Source organism: Eucyclogobius newberryi, unplaced genomic scaffold (assembly GCF_026437365.1).
Source record: "Eucyclogobius newberryi isolate DKJ021-1_F unplaced genomic scaffold, fEucNew1.0.hap1 SCAF_13, whole genome shotgun sequence".
Classification (NCBI taxonomy): Eukaryota; Metazoa; Chordata; class Actinopteri; order Gobiiformes; family Gobiidae; genus Eucyclogobius; species Eucyclogobius newberryi.
Window position 1 is genome coordinate 30,517,486 of NW_027315757.1, and position 23,016 is coordinate 30,540,501.

At 39.6% G+C, this 23,016-nt stretch overlaps 1 protein-coding gene across 1 annotated transcript in view; it reads left to right on the forward strand.

Moving 5' to 3' along the window:
- Positions 1 to 10,494, forward strand: part of LOC140358531 (voltage-dependent calcium channel gamma-1 subunit-like) — a 16,394-nt gene extending 5,900 nt beyond the window's left edge. The window contains exons 2-4 of the mRNA XM_072443431.1: positions 7,911 to 7,985; positions 9,409 to 9,546; positions 10,255 to 10,494. Coding sequence (XP_072299532.1) covers positions 7,911 to 7,985; positions 9,409 to 9,546; positions 10,255 to 10,487 — 446 coding nt within the window. The 3' untranslated portion in view covers positions 10,488 to 10,494. The remainder of the gene's footprint in view (positions 1 to 7,910; positions 7,986 to 9,408; positions 9,547 to 10,254) is intronic.
- The last annotated feature ends 12,522 nt before the right edge of the window (positions 10,495 to 23,016 follow it).

Here is a 23,016-nt window from a genome sequence, read left to right on the forward strand (position 1 = left end):
CTTTGCTACTTTTTTAGAAGCATAGGGCATAGGGTATATGTTTAAAAGTAAAGAAAAGTGAATAATAATAACAAATTAAAGCCGCAAGCGGCATCCAACGGCCCTCGCGGGCCGCCGGCCTTCCGACTCTGCGCTTTCGACTTGATAAAGATGGCGCCCTTATTGTGTTGAATTAAAAAAGAACTTGACAGACGGCGACACATTGGACATGGCCAATCCAGTGCAAATGAACACAAATGTCGGTCAAATGTGCGGGTCCGCCGCACAGAGACCGTGACACTTGGAATAAAAATATGGATAACTTTTGATGCCCCGCTTGTGTAGATGATTTTCCCCAAATATGAGCTTGATCAAGCTATTGCCCTTAGAGGAGTTTGTTAAAGTGTGAAGCGTAAATGTGAACATTTCAGAGATTTCGCTGTTTTCCCATTTCTGATATATATTTGCGGGTCCGCCACACAGAGACCGTAGCACTTAGAATCAAAATATGGATAAGTTTTGATGCCCCACTTGTGTAGATGATATTTTCCAAATATGAACTTGATCGGACAATCGCCCTAGGAGGAGTTTGTTAAAGTGTGAAGCGTAAAAATGTGGTGATTTGAGCGATTCTACGATTTTCCCATAAGGATAACATGGGATGTTTCTGTCATCGCTACGGTTACGCCGTACAAAATATGACTTTGGCTCTCATACTTTATGATCAGGATGGCAAATTAGAATTTTGTGCAAAATATAATGTCATTTGGAAAAACTCTACTGTTTATAGGCCACTCTGAAGGCCAAATAGTCAGAATTCTGGGAAACGTTTGCGGCTCCGTCGCACAGAGACCGTAAAAGCTATCCTTAAAATTTGCATAACTTTAGATGCCCCACTTGTCTAGAGGACGTACACCGATTTTGAGGTCGGTGGGCAAAACGCACTAGGAGGAATTCGTTAAAGTGTGAAACAGAAAAATGTGGATATTCGAGAGATTTAGCGGTTTTCCCATAGGGATAACATGGGAGGTTTATGTCATCGTTACGACTACGCCGTAAAAATTAAGGCATTTGTCTGATTGGCTTTTTTGATCGGGACGCCAAAATAGAATTTTGGGTAAAGTTTAGAAAATTTTGGTAGAACTAATTTTTGACCTTCAATGTTAATTTAAAGGTCACTCTGTAGGGGGCGCTATCGCGCCCATTTAAATTTTGTCATCATAAACTGGTCCAAACTAGAAAGTTGAACAACTGATTCAAATTTGGTCCTAATCGGACTTGTTTTGATCAAATGGGAACAATTTTTAGATCTGCAATATTCCAAAATAAGTTGTCCAACTTTGCGGCTGCGCCGCACACAGACCGTTAAAGGTATCTCAAAAAATTGAATAACTTTAGATGCCCCACTTGTCCAGAGGACGTCCGCCGATTTTGAAGTCGGTGGGCAAAACGCCCTAGGAGGAGTTCGTCAAAGTTTGACGTGAACAAAATGGCTAACACAGTGTGTTTTCATTTTCAAAGGAAGACTGCGGGCATAGGGTAAGTCTGGGGGCGTGGCCACAATGATATTTTTTTTTTGTCCTCACGAGAGGAATGCGTGTCCCGAATTTCGTAGCTTTACGCCAAAGTTGACCTCGGGGCGTCTCCCATAGGCGCAATGTATTTTGACTTTTGTCGGTGGCGCTGTCGCGCCATTTTTTAACCAAAAAAAAAATGGCCCAGAAAAAACAAAATTTTTCGCCGATTTTGAATTTTGGGTAAAGTTTGGTGAGTTTTTGAGCATGTTCAGGGGGTCAAATTAGAGCTCAAAAAGCAGAAGAACAAGAAAAATAATAAAAATTAAAGCCGCAAGCGGCATCCAACGGCCCTCGCGGGCCGCCGGCCTTCCGACTCTGCGCTTTTGACTTGATAAAGATGGCGCCCTTATTGTGTCTTGAATAAAAAAAGAACTTGACAGACGGCGACACATTGGACATGGCCAATCCAGTGCAAATGAACACAAGTGTCAGTCAAATTTGCTGCGCCGCCGCACAGAGACCGTAGCACTTGGAATAAAAATATGGATACCTTTTGATGCCCCGCTTGTGTAGATGATTTTTCCCAAAGTAAAGCTTGATCGAGCTATTGCCCACGGAGGAGTTTGTTAAAGTGTGAAGCGTAAATGTGAACATTTCAAGGATTTGGCGTTTTTCCCATTTGTGACAGTATATTTGCAGCTCCACGGCACAGAGACCGTACCACTTAAAATCAAAATATGGATAACTTTTGATGCCCCGTTTGTGTAGATGATTTTCCCCAAATATGAGCTTGATCGGGCAATCGCCCTAGGAGGAGTTCGTTAAAGTGTGAAGCGTAAAAATGTGGTGATTTTAGAGATTTCGCTGTTTTCCCATTTCTGACATATATTTGCGGGTCCGCCACACAGAGACCGTAGCACTTAGAATCAAAATATGGGTAAGTTTTGATGCCCCGCTTGTGTAGATGATATTCTCCAAATATGAACTTGATCGGACAATCGCCCTAGGAGGAGTTCATTAAAGTGTGAAGCGTAAAAATGTGGTGATTTGAGCGATTCTACGATTTTCCCATAAGGATAACATGGGATGTTTCTGTCAACGCTACGGTTACGCCGTACAAAATATGACTTTGGCTCTCATACTTTTATGATCAGGATGGCAAATTAGAATTTTGTTCAAAATATCATGTCATTTGGAAAAACTCTATTGTTTATAGGCCACTCTGAAGGCCAAATAGTCAGAATTCTGGGAAACGTTTGCGGCTCCGTCGCACAAAGACCGTAAAAGTTATCCTTAAAATTTGGATAACTTTAGATACACCACTTGTCTAGAGGACGTACACCGATTTTGAGGTTGGTGGGCAAAACGCACTAGGAGGACTTCGTTAAAGTGTAAAACATAAAAATGTGGTAATTTGAGAGATTTTGTGGTTTTCCCATAGGGATAACATGGGAGGTTTCTGTCATCGCTACGACTACGGCGTAAAAATTTAGGCATTTTTGTGATTGGCTTTTGTGATCGGGACGGCAAAATAGAATTTTGGGTAAAGTTTAGACAATTTTGGTAAAACTAATTTTTGACCTTCAATGTTAATTTAAAGGTCACTCTGTAGGGGGCGCTATCACTGCCATTTCAATTTTGTCAGCCTAAACTGGTCCAAACTAGAAAGTTTAACAACTGATTCAAATTTGGTCCTAATCGGACTGGTTTTGATCAAATGGGAGCAATTTTTAGACCTGCAATATTCCAAAATAAGTTGTCCAACTTTGCGGCTGCGCCGCACACAGACCGTAAAAGGTATCTCAAAAAATTGAATAACTTTAGATGCCCCACTTGTCCAGAGGACGTACGCCGATTTTGAAGTCGGTGGGCAAAACGCCCTAGGAGGAGTTCGTCAAAGTTTGACGTAAACAAAATGGCTAACTCAGCTTGTTTTCATTTTCAAAGGAAGATGGCGGCCATAGGGTAAGTCTGGGGGCGTGGCCACAATGATTTTTTTTGTTCGTCCTCACGAGAGGAATGCGTGTCCCGAATTTCGTAGCTTTACGCCAAAGTTGACCTCGGGGCGTCTCCCATAGGCACAATGTATTTTGACTTTTGTCGGTGGCGCTGTCGCGCCATTTTTTAACGAAAAAAAAAATGGCCCAGAAAAAATCAAATTTTTCGCCGATTCTGAATTTTGGGCAAAGTTTGGTGAGTTTTTGAGCATGTTCAGGGGGTCAAATTAGAGATCAAAAAGCAGAAGAACAAGAAAAATAAAAATAATAATATTTTTAGCAAAAACAATATAGCCGTTTCCACTATAACAACAAATTATACATCGTTTGAAAGCTCTAAGCCTTCCCGATGCCGCCATGGGGTGGAATCATCATTACGAGCGCTTACGCGCTTGTCACTCCCTATTCCGTCGGGATGCCCCGCCCACTCCCCATAGACTTCCATTAATTTGAGCAGATACAAGCATGGCCCATGCCTGCGGCATGGATTCTCGCGTACGGGACGATGCCAGGAGGGTTTTTGGAGGAATGCAGCGCTTCGCGCTGCTGTTGTCAACAATTAGTGAATGGGCTACGCCCATTCACTAATTGTTGACTATTTCTGTCATAGCAGGAGTAAGTATGCATGATCCATGCCTTCGGCATGGGCTAGTTCACTGTACTTGCACTGTACTTCGGCATGGGCTAGTTCACTGCTACGCCCATTCACTAATTGTTGACTATTTCTGTCATAGCAGGAGTAAGTATGCATGATCCATGCCTTCGGCATGGGCTAGTTCACTGTACTTGCCAGGGGCGACGGGGTACCAAACATGCGGGCTGCGCCCGCATGTTTGGTCAGACAGTTGCAACGCTGCCTTCGGCAGCGTTGCGGGAGCAATAGGCCCTCCGCCCTGCTGGGGCTCGGGCCTAATTAAAGCAGAAAGCTGCATTAAAGGCCCTGGCCCTCTCTGAAGCCTGCAAGTGGTTATTCCAATGAATTTAATGTGGCAATTCGCATGAAACTTAGAAGAGATTTGCTGGCCATTCTTGGACATTTCCACTAGAAATTCAAGTAATTCTTAAATAATTCACTTGTTATTTTAGTGGTTGGAATTAAGGAATGACCAAAGAGAATTACCAGAGATGTGAACGCACACATAACAGAATAAACAATAATAAGTAATAAATGATGAAGTGCTTAGACTTATAGACGCGTCATTGTTGAGTTTAAAAGCTTTGCCTCCATTTGAACGATGGCTTATGCCACATTCGCCCCAAGCAAAACAAAATTATGCAAACATTTTCAGCGTTAATAAATCCATGTTCTGATGATGACTCATGATTGACACCTTATTAATAATCTATGAATCATTATCACAAAGACGCGCACAAACAGCATAATTTCTACATTAGACCACTTATTACTGTAAATAAGAATCAGATTTGAACCGCTAAAAGCACTGTGGCCAAACAGTAATTTTACAGGTACTACAAATGTATTAATTTTGAATCGTTCTTCAGGTAGTGAACTTCTCTAAAAGGAGATGTATTTGCACTAAAACCTGGACTATCAATGCAAAAAGCAGCGCTGAAGCCTACATTTATTATCCACCTCTTTTTGGTTAACATTGTAAGCCATCTTTATCGCACTGCTGTAAATAACTCCCAGCTCAATATGGGCCGTAGGTTGCATATTAAACACAGGAGCGCAGCGCAGTGGAGTTTTAAAGTTTCCCAAGCTGATTTGCGCTGCGTTGTGGAGATTAGCTCCTTGATGAACATTATACCCAGACACGCAGCGGTGATTGAACTTAATAACGCACATTTGCATTTTTTTCCCTCCAAACAGAGGGGGGGCTGAGTGCTACACACCTTGTGTTCATGCGTGTGATTCGAGTGCGTTTGCGAAGGGCTCGTGAAATGATGGCAGAAATGCATCAAATCCAACGACTTTGGAAATCAAGCCTGACACATAACAGCTTGAGTGCGGTTGAAAGAATCATTATATGGTTTTATGGATTGCACCTAGCTGTCTGTGTTGGGGGGGGACTGCCAAAACGGTGCCTTTGAGGGCATATATTGTTCTGTTGTTTACTCAAGTGTAACTGTACTACTACGAAGAAATACACACCATGACTACTTTTCACAACTACAGCTAACAGCTGTAGTACTACTAACACTACTACTACTACTACTACTACTACTACAACTACTAACAGCTGCTTAGTTGGTATTATGGGGAAAACAGGAATAGATAAAGACAAATTAGAGAGTAATATTGAACAGATTAAGCCAAATCCACTCTTTGTAGTTGCTGTCCTTGATAGATTGAAGGTGCACTATGTAACTACTGTGGAGGGGGTCTGTGCGTGTCATTGTGACGTTCCTCTGGCTTTAAATTGATCAGTTTCTACATGTATGTTTTTCTTTTTGTCTTTTTTATGCCTGGAAAAACACACATTTACTTGTTGCAACTTTAAAGCATGGCAATTGATTTCTTGGCAACCTTTCTTTTTGTCCCCAGTCAATTTTTTTGCTTTTTTTTAGACATACAAAGGAAATGTAGCAGGCTAAAACATAATTATTTTTAATGAAAATTATTTTATCAAATTATTTCAAGGTTTATACTTAGTGCAGGATTTGTGATCTTGTTGGAATATCACTAAATGTAGCAGTTTTGTGTGAAATACAAAAACAGATTTTGTTTTTTCTGCAACAATAGTCCACTTCCTGTTGCATAACGTGTCAACAGTGTCAAGCCAAGTTGTCTCACACTTTTGAGCATTTTCATCTGCTGCTTGTGTTGTCTGTGGGTGAGAGGTGTTTGTTCAGATTTTTGTTGCAACAGACTCAAAATAAAGGAGAAATTATTCAATTGAAATTATAAAGCCTTTTTTAATGATGCTTATGGTGTGTAACTGTCTTTAATGAGAGAAGACAGGTGATATTAACACATGCAAACAGTTTTGTAACTCTTTTAGTTGAATAATGGTTATACTCTGAAGAACAATTTTCTAATTCCACAATGAGTAGAATCTTTTTCTTAGCGACATTTCTTAAAAAGGGTAAGCAAAATATAAAGGCAGAAAAAGTTGATTATGGCAGTATTATACAATATGAACAATTTCTTATTGGCTCAATTTGAAAGTCTGGCACAAGTTTGTGTCCGTATTGTGCACATTTCACAATTGAAGGCGTATGCAAGCAATCGCTATGTTTTGGCTATTGCTTGGGTAAACACACAGGACCAGCCGGACCACCAGCAGGCTGTTGCTAGGTTACCTCTTTAGTGATTGCTTCTCATCCATCCTAACAGCTCCTGTGTGTCTCTCTCTAACTCGCCCTCTCTCTCTCTCTTTCTCTCTCTCTCTCTTTTGTACATAACAATATAAAGAACTAAGTTCTTATAATTCCCAGTCCCAATTTAGTTAGAGGAACCGCTCAGTCCCCCTTATTCACATTCTCACAGCTATTGGAGCTATTTCTCTTGTGGATAAAAATGTTTGTCTGAGACAGACACAAGGTTCTTGGTCTGACTGGAAAGTACCTGCCCTTGAGCAGGTGCTAAAAAAGTGTAGGCTAAGCCCTTGGTTCCTATCAAATGGGGACTGGAACTGAAAAAAGGTTCCTACATAGTCTGAAAAACCCCTGACGTATTCCTTATTTGGAGACTGATCCTGTACCTCAACCACAATTACTACTTGACTCTATAACCTAAACCTATTGTAACACAGCTCTTAAATTTAAACCATGTTGTTGCTCTAATAACGAAGGATGTTCCTGCTATGACACACACTATATCAAAACACTACCTGTTTCTAAGTAGACACTGAACCCATCTTCTTTATGGGTTTAAAGTCAACCTAAAAAACACCAGTGGAATATGGGACACTGGCCTGGTTCTTTATTATGCTGCAGTTGCGGTCAAAGGAGTGACATTTGGGGACAGAGGAACAGGGACACACAGCGAGGCTATTATTGCTGTAGCAGGAGGTGTGAAATGGTTTGGGGAAGTAAACATGAGGATGGCAAACAGAGTGCAGCCGATTTCAAGGCGCTGTGGTCCTGTGAGTATAAAAGAAACAGGGGAATGGGCACAGATTAGCATGTTAGTGAAGTGACTTATTCTTTTGAGAGCCCATTGTGAAATGTGTTGTTTTAAAGATGAATTGTGTAACAGATGCAGGTTTTTCAAGGTACAATTTTTAAAGCAACAAAACTGGATAGAGTTTAATGCCATACTGGGGAAAATACTTATTGTGTGTGTTTCATCCCTTTATACATTTACAAAGATGTTTTTTTGAAAGCAAATATATTCTGTAAATTTGCAATATAAATAGTACTCATTCCATAAGAAGAATGACAATTACGGTCCATGAAACCTGCCAATTAACACTTTTGTTAGTCACTCAAAACATCTTGTCTCTCTTTCCAGCACAAAACTGCTCCTATTTTAAACACTTCACGTCAGGGGAAGAGGCTGAAGTGTTTGAAGTAAAGACGCAGAAAGGTGGGTGCCATCTCAGATTCCACCATTTTCTCTTGAAACACTGCCCGACTGATTCTGAGGAGATTAAGGCCAGTCCAGAAAAAATGGGCTGTGTTCAGTTTGCCGATTGATTAAAAATGCTTCATTTTCATATGAAACCATTCAATCAAGGAAAAACTTGCAAGGCATTTCAGAAAGATTATTCTCTAACAATTAAGATGACCTTCAACTGCACATTGATGGTAGACTTAATGTCAGTCTGTTGTGTCTCATTGTAAACCAATGGAGTTCTTGACTAGCAAGGACCACAACCGATGCAAAGTGTTTATTGGCCAATAAGAAACATGAACAACACAAATGTACAGAAATGGATGCCGTTTTGGGGCTTCTGGCGATGAGGGCTGTAGACTCCCGGGCCTCGATACCACTATCTAGGAGATAAATTAGAATAATTACAACGATTAAAAGAGCAAATTAAATTAAAAGAAAAATAAGGTTAAGGCACACACAAGGTCCAAAATAAAAGTTCCTTTTACTTTTTAACAACATTATTTGATATTAACATCAATTAACAATATTAATATTAACACAAACGTTCATCCCTATTGTCTATTGAATAACATACATGAAACAAGCATTATAAGGTATTATTTCATAGAAAATTGTATCCAAAATACAGTTGAATAAAAACCTTGTGCTCAGCTACTTGGCTAAGGTACCAAAGCCAAATATATCATTTAATTTAATCTTGGCAACAATTTTCCACATATTCATGGATTTATACACCAATCAAAGAATCGTACAGAACAGCTAATAATAGAAATATTTCATTGGTCACGGAGTAAGCAGAGCACTGAACAGCATCAGTGCTGATTCTACACCCAGTGTTATCCTTCCAGCAAAGCTCTGAAATGAAATAGAACACAGTAAGAATCATTTCATTCACAGCGTAAGCGTTTGAGAGCTTTTTATCTTCTAAACTGTACAAAATTGAGGATGGCAGACTCAGAAAGAGGATTTTGAGATGCTGCAGGATTAATTCCACTCTGAATCAATGTCTGTTGTTTTACGTGAGGCTAATTCCAGGGCTAATTTAGTGTGTCATAACTTGCCTGTATGCAATATTGAACCAATGTAAGCGGTTATGTCACCCTCTGCATGTCGCTCCCCGCTCACTGTAGTTGCAATACTTTATCTGGCTCTATCTTTCCCCAGAGTGTTTGTGCAGCAGCAGTTTTAGTCCATAATTCTCAATCTAATGTTCTTGTAGAATGAGCACTTGACACGTCGTACATTTACGATGCACTGATGGTTTAATTAGTGTTGAATTCATAAAATAGTAGACTTCAACATCAGCCCTATAAACCACACATCTTGGTTCAGTTTAATTTAGTGGTAACAGTGCTTTACAATACATTTGACAGTCTTTTCTTTTTCTCATCAGAGTACAATATCTCTGCAGCGGCCATTGCCATCTTCAGCCTCTTCTTCATGATCCTGGGCTCGCTCTGTGTGGTTTTCTCGTTCGGGAAGGGCCGGGACTACCTGCTGAGGCCGGCTGGGATGTTCTTTGCTTTTGCAGGTCAAACACACGCGGTTTAGACCTCAGAGTGTAACTGATAGAATGTCATGGTCACACACACACACAGGACGGTACCTGCAGCTCAATTAAGACATGACAAAGATGATTTTTCACTCATCGTTTGAAGGTGGCAGAGGCTGATGGATGATTTCAGACGTTGTAAATGAGATGTGATGGCTGTGATCTTTCCGGAGTTTTTCTTCTTTTTTAAATTTGTAGAAGTAAGAGTTAGTTTTTTGTAAAAGTAGAAAGCCGAAATGCAAGTATTATAAAATAAAAACTAATTGTTGTGACTTTTTAGAAGAAACATTAAGTCCTTTCAAAGCAATAGTCCAAAAAGTACACCAACATGTATAATGCTTTTTATGGGTATTTTTATATCACAATAAATTGACTTTTGCATAAAGAAAGTTTTATTTCATAAAGCTGGTCACATACTATTGGAACAGTAATGTATTCTATTAAGAATTGTTGTATAGTAATTTCTTCTCACAACAATCGTAACAGTAAAATGTCATATTGGGACTTTCCACCAGAAAACCAAAATACCAGCACTTTGTATTAGGACTACACTTTAAACTTACCTAATAATGAATGACGTATGGGCCATGTAAGACCTGCCAATCATCTCCCACCTTTGTACGTCTCCAACATGGCGGGCAGTGTTGTGATGGCGTCTCTCACCTCGCAGTGTTTTTCCCTCCACAGGCCTGTGCATCATCATCTCAGTGGAGGTGATGCGTCAGTCTGTCAAGAGAATGATTGCCAGCGATGAGACCATCTGGATTGAATACTACTACTCGTGGTCCTTCACCTGTGCCTGCGCCGCCTTCACCCTCCTCATTCTCAGTGGCGCCGCCCTGCTGGTCATCTCCATGCCACACATGCCCCGCAACCCCTGGGAGACCTGCATGGATGCGGAGCCAGAGGTGCTGGACTAAAGGATCAGGGAAGAGTAACACAAAACCGAGATGTACATTGTATCATTCCTTTAACATTTGAATTCCACTCAGAATGTGCAATAAGTAGAGAGTAGACTTCTTTTGTTGCAAAGTTTGAAGTGTTACAAGGTAGTGCTTCTATCCCTTTAAACATCATTTACAATGCAAGAAATTGTTAGAGGCAGTGTTTTTTGTCAAATTTTAAAAAAGTATGAAAAAATGAATTCATATGGGCCTCATTCATCAACCGTTTGCTCAAATAGAAAACTTGAGAGCAAATTACTCTCAAATTACTCTCAAATTGCTCTCAAATTATTCTCAAATTTGAGCAAATTGACATCTGTGTCTCACACAGACACTAAAAAAGATGTAACACAGTTTTGCACTTTTGAGTGAATGAATATGCAAAACAGGGTGTTTCTGTTAACAAATGCTAAATTCAGTGAGTGCTGTCTGACTTATCACAACTACGTGAGCTAAACTGTGATAATGTAGTATGTTGGAGAGACAGATGCAAACTTTCTGCACAGGGATAATGCTGTAAATTGTACATCATTAAAGCATTTGATTGTAATTTGTAATGATCTAAAAGGACCCACTCTGGATGCATGTAACTTTATACATGGCTCTCGCTGGCACTCAAATGATCAGAGTGAATAATATAGTCTTATTTACATATTAGTTTTGCAGCAGAAATAATACATGCACTTCCCAATAAAGTAAATCATTTGCAACACGGCCACAAATAGTACAAGAATTTTTCCGTTTATGCACACAGTTTAATGCCACAGTAAGTACACAGAGTGAAACATTCATCCTTTTTAAGACCACAGGGCAGTTGCGATAGAGGTTTTTCTGTTGTCACAAACATCCAGGACAATGGTGTCCAACTGTCGGCAGGTCACTTATAGGAGAGCTCTGAATCAATTGAGTTATTTTCAAGTCCAAATCTAAGACAATGATTGACAGGAAGTTGATCAAGAGGGCAAACATTATGAACGTTTCTTATGAAGTCAAGATTTAAAACATCTGTGGAAAATGAATGAGGGGCCATTTTTGTTTAACGTATTTGGATATTTAAAAAACACTGCTGATGATGATAATAACAAATGATAATAATTTATCCTATCCCACACTGAACATTTTTTGTTGTTAATTTAAAGCAAAAAAAAAAGTGGTGGGAAAAGCGATTGTCCTAATTGTCATCTTTTTAACTATCAAAGCATTAAAATGCTGTGACAGTTACCAAAAGCAAAATACTTACTTTCATTATGCAACATAATTATTGATATCATTTTTTTAATTTTACAGCTACTTAAATATATTACAATATTATTACAAAATTATATTCCTTCAATGCTCACGTTGAGCTGTTAAGTACATTAAATATGAATGTAAAACAACTACAAATTTAGGACTGATGATGTATAAATTTGAATTGTATGATGATATTGCTATTTAAATTAGCTGTTTATTGCTCAGCCTTATAGTGTTTAACTGCACTGCCCATTCTGTGCCATTTAGCAAATGCTTTGCTGAGTAGTAAATGTAAGAGTGTGTTACTTAAGGTAATTTAAGGTTGTAAATGTAAGCCGTTATGACCCCCTCTGCCAAATCTGCCAGAGAAACACAGAGCTTTAAGGGCCCTTCTCTGAGTAAAGGCGTGAATCACTTTAATGCCACTGTCCCTCTGCTCCCCGGGACCCTGAAGATCAATGAGGCCATTGGCCGTCTGGAGAGGCCCAACTGGTCCCATAATCCTGATTGGGATCAGCTATTGATTTTGGGTCGGTGTTCAACAGCCAGTGCCCCAGTCCATACTACTATGCATAATGGCCTCTGAACAACTGGACCTTAATGCAAATGTAAAAAACTGTAAACAAAAACAACAACAACAAAGTTGCAACAAAAAAATTCAGTCGGTTGTATGCCATTATGTAGAATAGTATTTGCTTTAGTATTAAATACAATGCTTTTATTTAACAGCTGTACATCAATCATTGTGATCAAAATGAGTGTGAATTTTCGTCAACAGTCAATTTGAAACATATTTTATACAATTTTATACTGGAAATAGCAATAGTGGTAATAACTTGTGAAACCCAAATATATTTTCAACCTGCATCCAATGCCTTTACGAAACAGCATAGATTAGTTGTAGTTTTGTAATTTCATGATTTTAATTACTATTTACCCATAAGATGCAGCTATAGATATAGTTGCTTTGAAAACCTGAACGCATACCGTATTTTTCTGTTTCTTTCTGAAATAAACAGCATTGAAACCCTTCTGTTATTTTGTGCTGTGATTTTGCCCACAGACATTCGGAAGGTATCACTTAACAAAAATAGATCTAGAACTCGTCTTTATCCCAGTGTCATTGTTCGCACAAAGTCGCCCTGGGCTGAGACGCTCTCAAGCAGAAAATGTGGTTCAATTGAGAGACAAAGCTATTGGAAATGCTCTGGACGCCGCACAAGGAGCAGGGTGGGATTGTTGGGGTCAAGAGGGGTCAAAGGGAATGGAAGAGCTGCATGAGGTTCCACAAATTATTCATGACCAAAGCAACTCTCACTGACCTGTTCGCTGATAAATGTGACCATTTATCAGCGATATAAGATGGATAGAACTAATCACAATTCTAACATTTTAGTTTAAACGTCAGGTTGTAGCCCCTTCTCTGCTTCTCTTTTCTGTCTCTTTGTCTCTTGTGTGAATAGAACGGGTCTTCTCCTTAAACATGCCTGGAATGTTCCAAAGTTTGGCATTAAACATATCTATTGCCATGAAGTGTGACGCCACCAGGCCAAGTCACAGGTCAGATCTGTGGAGAAGTGAGCCACTCTTAGCTAGCCACTTTTAGCCATAAAGACACATATTCATCTTGTATTTATTCATGTTGCCATATTGTGGAGCATTCCAGTTAAGGAAATAATATATAATCAGAAAGGTTACACATTGCACCTTTAATGTGTTTTAGGTGGGCAGAAACAGGACAATGAATGAAGTAAATGCACAAAACATATATTTAAATTTCACACTGAATAAATGTCCGTGTAGTTCTAGTATTTTTTATTCATGACCACTTTTACATATACATTGTTTGTATTTTCAAGACTTCACCACTTCCACTGAATACACCACACTCCAAAATATGGTGTAAATTGTGTCATAAAGGTATTTTTTGTTTGTTTTCCAGTAAAATTCATGGATGGAATTGTGTCTCAGGGCTCTTTGGGTCAGTGAAATCCATCTCAGAAAACCTGTGTCAATTAGTTTGCCAGGTAGGTCCAATTAAAGGAAAAACAACTTATGCACTATGGGAAAGAAAAATAATCTCTCTAGTGCCGAAAAGCGTGAAATAGTTGAATGCCTTGGACAAGGTATGAAAACGTTAGATATTTCACAAAAAACTTAAGCATGTTCGTACTATTAAGAGATTGCTGTTTCAGAGCACACAAGGACTCGGGCAGATAAAGGCACAATGAGAAAGGTTTCTGACAGACAAATACATCAGATTAAGAGAGCAGCTGCTAAAATGCCATAACAAAGCAGCAAACAGGTATTTGAAGCTGCTGGTGCCTCTGGAGTCCCGCGAACATCAAGGTGTTGGATCCTCCAGATGCTTGCAGTTTTGCATAAACCTTCTCACGAGCGGAAACGGCTCCTGTGGGCCAAGAAATACCTGTCAAACAGTCTTGTTCACTGATGAGTGCCATGACACCCTGGATGGTGCAGATGGATGGACTGGTGGGCGGTTGGTGGACGACTGACCACCGCAAGGAGGAGGTGGAGTCATGTTTGAGCCAGAATCATGGGGAGAGAGCAGGTCAGCCCCTTTAGGGTCCCTGAAGGTGTGACAATGACCTCTGTGAATGTATATGTGGAGTTTCTGACTGACTTTTTTCTTCCATGGTACAAAAAGAAGAACCGTGCTTTCTGTAACAAAATCATCTTCATGCACGACAATGCACCATCGCACGCTGCAAGGATTATCTGCATTCTAAGTTGCTATGGGCATAAAAGAAAAACTCATGATGTGGCCTCCGCCCTTCCCTGACCTCAACTCTATTGAAAACCTTTGGAGACTCCTCAGGTCACATCCAAACAGCAGCTCTGGAAGGCTATTCTGACTTCCTGCAAAGAAAGCAGAAACCCTCCACAAACTCACAAGTTCAATGGATTCAAAAATTGTGAAGTTCCTATCAAATGAGGGGTCCTATGTTAAAATGTAACTTGACCTTTTAAGATGTAACTTGACCGTTAAGATGTTTTGATTGAAATAGCTTATGATTTCTGTAAATATGACCTATTAACAACAAATTATCATTTTCAGTTCTTTACAAACAATAACATGGTTTGAACCTCTTTTATGCAAAATAATTTGGGACAGTGTATTATAGTATTGTATATAGTTTTTTTTGTTTTTGAAAAAAAAATACAGTTATAATTGGGAGGTTGTACTCTAAAGGTTGATGACTTGAGAAATGATGATGACTGTCATTTATACTGTTCACCTCTGTTCTTGGCTTACTTAAATATGATGGTCTACAGCTTTAAAGGAGCTAAACATTAACATAGTTTTATGGTATTTGTATATGGTCACATTAACATTAACATTAACCAAAACAAACCTTGCAAGACTTGCAAACACCAATAGTAGTCTTCAGGTTTATCTAATAATCTGCAGTAGCAAAAACATACTTTGTATGATGGTTCCAAACCTTGATAAAGTATATGAGAGTACATGCATAGTACTAGTAACTTGGTCTGAATATTTAGCTCACGTTTAGCTTGGTGGAACGTGGCACACCCCTGCCTCGCCAGGGCTGTTCCTGTCTCACTATCTCCTGCTCCAGAGCTCTCCTGAGCAGCCACTCTGCCGTCTAATGACTTGGATGGTGGTTACTGTCGAGAGGAGATAGAGCTGTAATAAAGAGGTCCAGCAGTAGCTCCCTGAGGGCCACAAACCACTGAACTCTCTTCTGTCAGAGAAAAGGACCATACCTTGTGAACATGCACTAAATGTTGTTGGAAAGCCTTAAATATTAACTGTCGCAGGATTTTCCAAGAACATTTACCAATCACAAGATTTTACGTGTTGCTTGAAGAGGGAACATATCATGTGTGACAAGGGCACAAATAGTAGTTTTTAAATGTTTTTATGCTGTGTGTTTTAGTGATTTCTGCTATATGTTTTTAGTTAATTGTTATCGCAGAGTGTTGCCACGTCACATGACTCTTGCCCCCAATCAGTACAGCACCCAATCACTGCACCTGAGGAGGGCATGGATCTATTAAATATCTGGGAAAGGTATTGGTTACTTAAAGCTGTTGTGAGTCGGTCCCAGTGGCCAGTCCATTGGAACAACAGTGAAAAAATCCTCTGCTGCCCAGAAAGCATTTTCCCCATAGAGCGCAATTAAATTCTATTTTATTTATTTTTGTAACGCCCAAAATCTGAACAGCATTTACCTCGAAGGATGACAGATTAAACAATGTTCATAGGAAATTAGCCAATGTCCCAACATCACCTGTCCTTAGACCCTCTTGGCAAGGAAAAACTACAAAAGCCTTTGGGAAAAGTAGAAACCTCGGGGACAACCACATTGAAGGAGAGATCCAACTCCCATGGACAGACAGGCTGATGAGCTTCAAATTGCAGATAGACTGTGAGCCAGAAGCACTCAGTTGGAGGGAGGGTGGTTCATCTAGTACCAGGCTGTTGAGAGCATCCGGATCTTCAGGTAAGAAGTGTCTGAAACAGCACCACTCCACAAGAGGAGGGGAAGAAAACATGTGAACAGCAATGAACAGACGCTAGTAAACGAAAAATATTAAGTATTGTTGATAGGAATATAAAAACAAGCTTCCCATGTTTGGCTGACACCAAGGTCAGATTTTGTGGAAACTTTTGCCTATTTTCAGGTCATTTGCTTTTTTCCGTTTCAAAATCTTTCAGTTTTCTTAAAAACAGGTTTTAAATCTTCAGCTTTGGCTAACTCTCTTCATGCTGTGAGTGGTGCCATTTGCCCAGAGAAGGAGCCAGGAGACATGTTGGAGGACCAGGGAGGAGACCGACCCGGACAAGAGGAACACCTCCTTTACAGCTGACACACAGACACGGATCGGCCCCTAGAGCCTGGAAGTCTTTTCCTTTTCTATTTTAGCTCATTCCTTTTTCAGACATTTATCACTGTTTTTTAGTAGTTTGAATTGTTTTATGTAATATATTATTGTTTCATGCTACATTATAGCTCTAATCCACAATTTTATTCCATGACGTAAAAGCTCCTCACCATGCATGGAGGAGAAAATCAACTGTAATGTCTCAGACAATGGGGAACAGAGGATGATGAGGTGCTGGAGGGACCATCATGGGAGGACACGCCCCCACATGGGATGTACCACCGGAACATAACGGAAGTGGCTGATATCAAGAAATCCTACCAATGGTTAGACCGGGCCCGACTGAAGGAGAAACTGGAGAAATACCAAGGGCTCAGAGAAGAACAGGAGAAGGTGTGGAAGGTGAAGGCCAAAGTGGTGCCTGTGGTCATCAGAGCACTCGGGGCAGTGACCCCCAAACTGGAGGAGTGTTTACCGTAGATCCCTGGAAATACACTGGACATCTCAGAAAAGTTCAGTGCTACAGTAAAGATACTGCGCAGAACCCTCAGCTCCCAGGCCTTGAACCTGCAGGTCACACTTTATTGGAAAGAAGTATAAGGAGTTGCCAAATTTAACAGACATATTATATGCGTGAATGCTACTTGGATTCAGACAACCTTCGGCAGTCGACACTTCAAAATCTCATTCAACAATTCAATCACGCGTTTGATTGAATTGATTTGATTATTTAAAAATCTGCTTCCACCAGAAGAACAAACATGTAGTTTGGCAATACTGTCAACAGTGACAAGAGCAAAACTCCTACAGTTTAGTGAGCAATTAATCAAAGATTATTTTCACAATCAATAGGAAGTAGAGGTGGGAGAAAAGGTCAGGTAATAATTGCAGATACACACAAGAAATGATTGTTCAGAGCGATGCACAACGGCGCATTACTCACAGCAGCCCATGTGTGGAGAGAGATTAGAAGAGTGCCATCATGTTTTTTACATGAGGTAACAGCAGCAGGAAGTGTACACAATGTATGACCAATTCAGGGACAAATTTAAAGGGGGAATTGTTTCTGTATAGAACCTTATTTACTTATTTACAAGCGGTAGTTTGGAATTCCTTCTTAAGGGTTTGGAATTGCCCGGTCTTAAGAGGCAATCCCAAACTCACTCCAAGCACCAGCAGATACAAGCGACTTGCTCGTATATCCGAGAAAAAAGAAAAAGAGAAAAAAAAGAAATTATTTTTGCAGAAATAATTAACTTGTCCCAGAAAATTGAAGAGAAAGGTCCCACGCAGCTCATTGGCCGATTGTGCTTTTGGATGACGCTGGCAGTGGAAGCTCTCCATCACGCAGACCAGTGACTCACACATGGACCAGCGTGGGAGTAAAGTGCAAGCTTTTTTTGTTTTTTTAATTTAAATTTGTTCAACACGAGTTACTGCTTCCTATTTAAACTTATTTCATAACCATGGCAACAGAGGAAAGAAGTAGGTAGTTGTTGCAATGCAGATCATGATTTGAATTAAAATGTTTTTGCTGGAGCGAGTCTTTGTGATGTGTATTTCTTACACAAGGGGTGTCCAAACTGTTTTCACCCAGGGCCGAATGACAAAGTGAATCATTCAAAATGTTGCATTTGGCATAGTTTTGATGAGCCTCCACACCTTTAATAAGACTAGGAACATTGATATTAGGTTGGTATAAAATCAAATTACTTGAATTTGTCCAATTTTACTGTAAAAAGTAAACATTTTTGTTGTTTGGACCAACTTAGCAGGAAGCCGGCGGGCCAACAGAAATTGGTCTGAGGGCCGCATTTGGCCCCCGGGCCGTAGTTTGGACATGCCTGCTTTAGACCAACATAATATTGAATATTTGCGTTGAATGCATTTGTATTCCACTTTGTCAAATCAGAATGTATTATATTATAGTGTGAAAACATGATATACAGCTTTTTGGTTTTGTTTGAAATTCTGCTCTCTCTAAATCAGTGCAGTTCTAAATTTTACTATCAAATACCACAATGTATTCCTAGTATTAACTGTGCCTCGTCTGGATGAGCGACGCAAGTTGAAATGTCTAATTGAGAACATAAAAAAAGGCCCACCGTCCTCCTCTGGCTGACCAGGGTTAAACCAGAAGCTCCTGCGTCGACAGATCGCCTCTGCACATGTCTCGCTTATCACGAAAGCGCCTAATGACTTAGTGTTGGAAGTCCACCCCTGCTATAATTTTATTTTTAGTATTGTTATTTTTATTATTTTTTTAATCATAATGTATAAAAATACATGATCCGTGAAACAGAGTTAAGCATATCAATAATGAGAGAAAAGTGAAATGATGTTATCTGCCCCTAATTCATTTTCTAGATAGATTCAAACTGTTTTCATTTACATACACACACTAATAGATCAACAGATATCCTACATTTTAACTGCTACAACGCCCTTGTATTTTTCATTCTTAATAAGATACTTATTAAGCTTGTATATTTTTCATAAATGTCATTATTGTTATTGGCTATTTGATTTCTTTGTCATGATTCAATAAATGATCTCATCTCACAGCAACGCTTTGTTCTATAATCATTTGGTTCTGAAACAAAAGCTGTGCACATCCTAAAATCCATGCGAGTGAATACGGCACTAGTGAAATGCCAAAGGATTTGTCAGACCTACAAGTTAAGTTGATTTACGCACATATTTCCTGGCAATACGTCTAAATTGTATAGGTTTTTTCTTTCAAGTTTCCTGTGGTTGTCCACCCACAGCGCATTTTTATTTTTACCTCATGAGTGCGTCAATAAAGCCTTCATGCTTCTGATATTTTATTTTATCTGCTTACAATTAATATTTTGCTGTCTTCTATTGAGAGTTGAAAGCTAAAAAAGTCCTTGGCACCCACGAATGGGCAAAGCAGACAGGCATTTCACTCAATCTGCTGCAAACGACTTTTTAATGGGAAAGGGATCAATTGATGTCATAACCCAGCAAAGAGAAGTCCAAATACCAAGGCTAAATACTTTCTTTTCAGCTGTATTTGCTGTTAGTGTTTGTCTGTTTTGTCCTGCACTTATCAGACCAAACTAGTAGCTTTTTCTTGCCTATAACATGTCGCTCCACCGCATCAGAAAGTCACCCTTGAACTGTCCACGGGTTAAAACGACTGTTATTATGAGGTGGGCCCTCTGACTTTTTCTTGATTTATTCCTTTTTGCCCACCGTCTAATGAACAGAAACTATCAAGCCGCTGGACATGTTAAATATTCAAGAAAAGCTGAAATCCTCTTATTTTCAGTCAAATAAAAAAAATCTGGGACGACTCTGGCCACAATTTCTATCTTATTACAAATCCCTAAAACACATTTTTGTTAAAATTGCTTCAGTTTTGAAAGAGAAACTGTCAAAACTCAATCAGACCATCCTCAACACTAGCTCTTTATAAGAAAATCTAGGCAGATCTTAAAATCTGATATTCCTCTGTCCAGACTCAGAGCTAAATCACACTTATAATTAGAATAAATCAGACATCAGAGGCCAAAACTACAGCGTCTCAGCTTCACAAAGAGTCCAGCCAATTGTTTGTCCTCCAAAGGGTTTAAGAACAACTTCGGGTTGAAATGGGGCTCATTTTAGTCAGGCGTTTTAGGAAAAAGAGGCTCTCATGGCAACGGGTCAAAGACTGTGAGCGGATAACGGCCTGGTGCTCAAAGTACTGAGGATCTGAATACACACGTGGTTTTCAGAGGCCACAAGCTTTCACCATGTCGACTGGAAAATTGAGACCACCAGAATTCCATAATCAAACACACATTATATTTTACATTTTCACTGCAAATCCTCGACACTTTTAATCCTGTGCTTGAGCGGCGTTCAGGTGTGAGCAATAAATCTGCCACAAGCTCTGACAACACTGCTGCGTACACACGTCCTTTACAGTCTAATTTAGAAAACAGTCCAGGACCAGCCATGCAGAGCGCGGTAAACAATATTCTCCGAGGGCACGCTTATAATTTACAAAACTCACATCATATTAAAGGGTAAAGCTGTCTAATATGGCATTATACATCATGTCTCTCAGTAAAACAAGGAAAAATATAATAATCCCAGTTGTAAAGTCATGACGATGGGCTAGAACCGGGCTTCTTCTCGTTTAGGGTGAATACTAAACCCTCTAATGCATGTGTAACAGTTTTTAGTCACATGCCACCTTTTAATGACATCCTTTCTATGTGAACTTAATTTAGAGTTAGTTGTATCCACATTCCCCCCTCCTCTGGGTTAGTCCTTGTTCATAATTCTGCAATGTCAATGTCCCATTTTTGTCGTGGTTTTTGCCCCAGTTTTGTCTCGTTACTCCTGTTGTAGACTTGATCTGGTGGTGCTCAGAAGAGAACCAGTGTGCTAAAGTATGATACAAATCTGTGCATTTCATTTTCAGGGTTTCAAATAATGGATGTGTGAATCTGGAAAAGCTTTTTTTGCTATTGTCAGTGAACAAAATAACTGAGAAAGAGCTTCAGTAATACGGTGCAAAATAAAACAATCGTACTCGAGTATTTTTACATTAAACACGTGGCCAGGAGGAAAAATCTACCAATTACACAGTGTCTTTGTTCTTGCCGTAAAGAAAGACCTCAAGACCTCACCTTAGCTCTACAGAGACCACATCATCTGCCACATCTAAAGCTTTGGTAATTTAGCTTCCTCTTCCCTCCCCTCTCAAAGCCCTTTTGTCTGAACTGTGCCCATGGTTTCCTTTTCTCTGTTCTCTCTGTCTCACTGGGAATACTTTTACTCCTTCAGTCATTTTACCATCAAATACCATATTGCTTTGGTCAAAAAATGTTTTCTAAAGTACAAAGACAGTAAAGTCACACCTGCAGTGGGAATCTTGTACAGATATATTTAGACCGTATCACCAACACTTTCAAAAGTCCTTCAATGCAAGTGTTAAGACGAGTAACACCATGAGAATTTTTTGATAAGGATCCTCTGATTAAAAGAAAAATAATAAATACAAAATCATCATTTTTCTCTTAAAAACTTGACCCCCATTCATAATTTTCAATCGATGCATTTATTTATGCTGCTTTTGATCTAATTAATAGCTCATCAGCCCGCCTCCTTGCCACTGTGATAGAACAAATCATAAACCGTGCCAAGTCACGCTCAATCTCTTTGTGTTTCAAAAAAATCAAATCCATACAATGTTTTATTTTGTTTTCCTTTATAAGTCTAGTCTTGTAGTTTCCTGTATTACCCATCTCTCAGATTCGGCAAACCCAGGGCCCCAAAGCTAGAAACAGCTCTAATCTCAATGTTTTGTTTTGTTTTTCTTTTCTTTTCATTTGAAACTTTCTCACAGTAAAATGAACAACACTTTACTCACACACTGGTGTTCTCCTTACACTGGCACCTTTTAACTTCTCCTGCTTGACCGTGATTGGCTGATGTATAGCAACCAGTGTCTCCATAGTGACATGCAGGCAGCAGCTCGGTGGTGAGAGGGGGGTAATCAGAGAGCCTAAAATGCACCGCAGACACTGTGAAAAAGCAGCAATATTACGGTGGTCAAAAGACGTTCATTTCTACAAACATATTTATCTGTAAACAATAGCATCCTTGCAGACACTGCCAACTAACAGCTGTGACATGGGGCACGATGAAGGAAAGACGCCCTCGTAGTCAAATCTCTCCCTGACAATAAGTTTAGATTTCTTTATACATTATGCAAAGGACAATTTCCATCTCTACATGAAACGTGCACCTCGGTCTGATCCAGTCACTCGGCAAATGGCAAGTCTGAACTGTAAAGGCAAGAAATGGATAATATGAAGCTTATTTTAATATATATTACATATTATTATCAAGTAATGGTGCACCAAAAACACCAAACTCTTGCTAAATGTTTGGGTTTGAGCTTGAGAATGGATTGGATGGGAGTGTAGCCATGGAAACAGCCCTGACAGGGAAGCGTCAATCACTGCCTTAAAAGGTTGCATCTGCATGATTGATAAGCCCGGCGTGAGTGCGAGGGAACAAAACAACATCATTATTCACAAACTTTAGCAGATAAAAAATAACCACTTTGGTGTCATTGTCCTCGTGTTGTGGCTAAATTTAATACAAATGGTTTCCCACTCTCAGCCATGTTGGGTTATTGAGGACCACTTGCCGGCTTGTTTTCCTCTGAGCAGGTTTTTTTCACTGTTGTAATGTGTTTATGTCATAACAGCAGGATCTTTTCAAAATCTGAAACTGTGTAAAGTGCTTTAAAATGTGGGCCTTGGTGAATACAAAAAATCACATATTTTGAAATGTCATTGAGCGTTGTCTTTTTTCTTTTCTTTCTCTGTATTTGAAGCAGCACCGGTGCACGCCGCCTATAACGACTCCAATG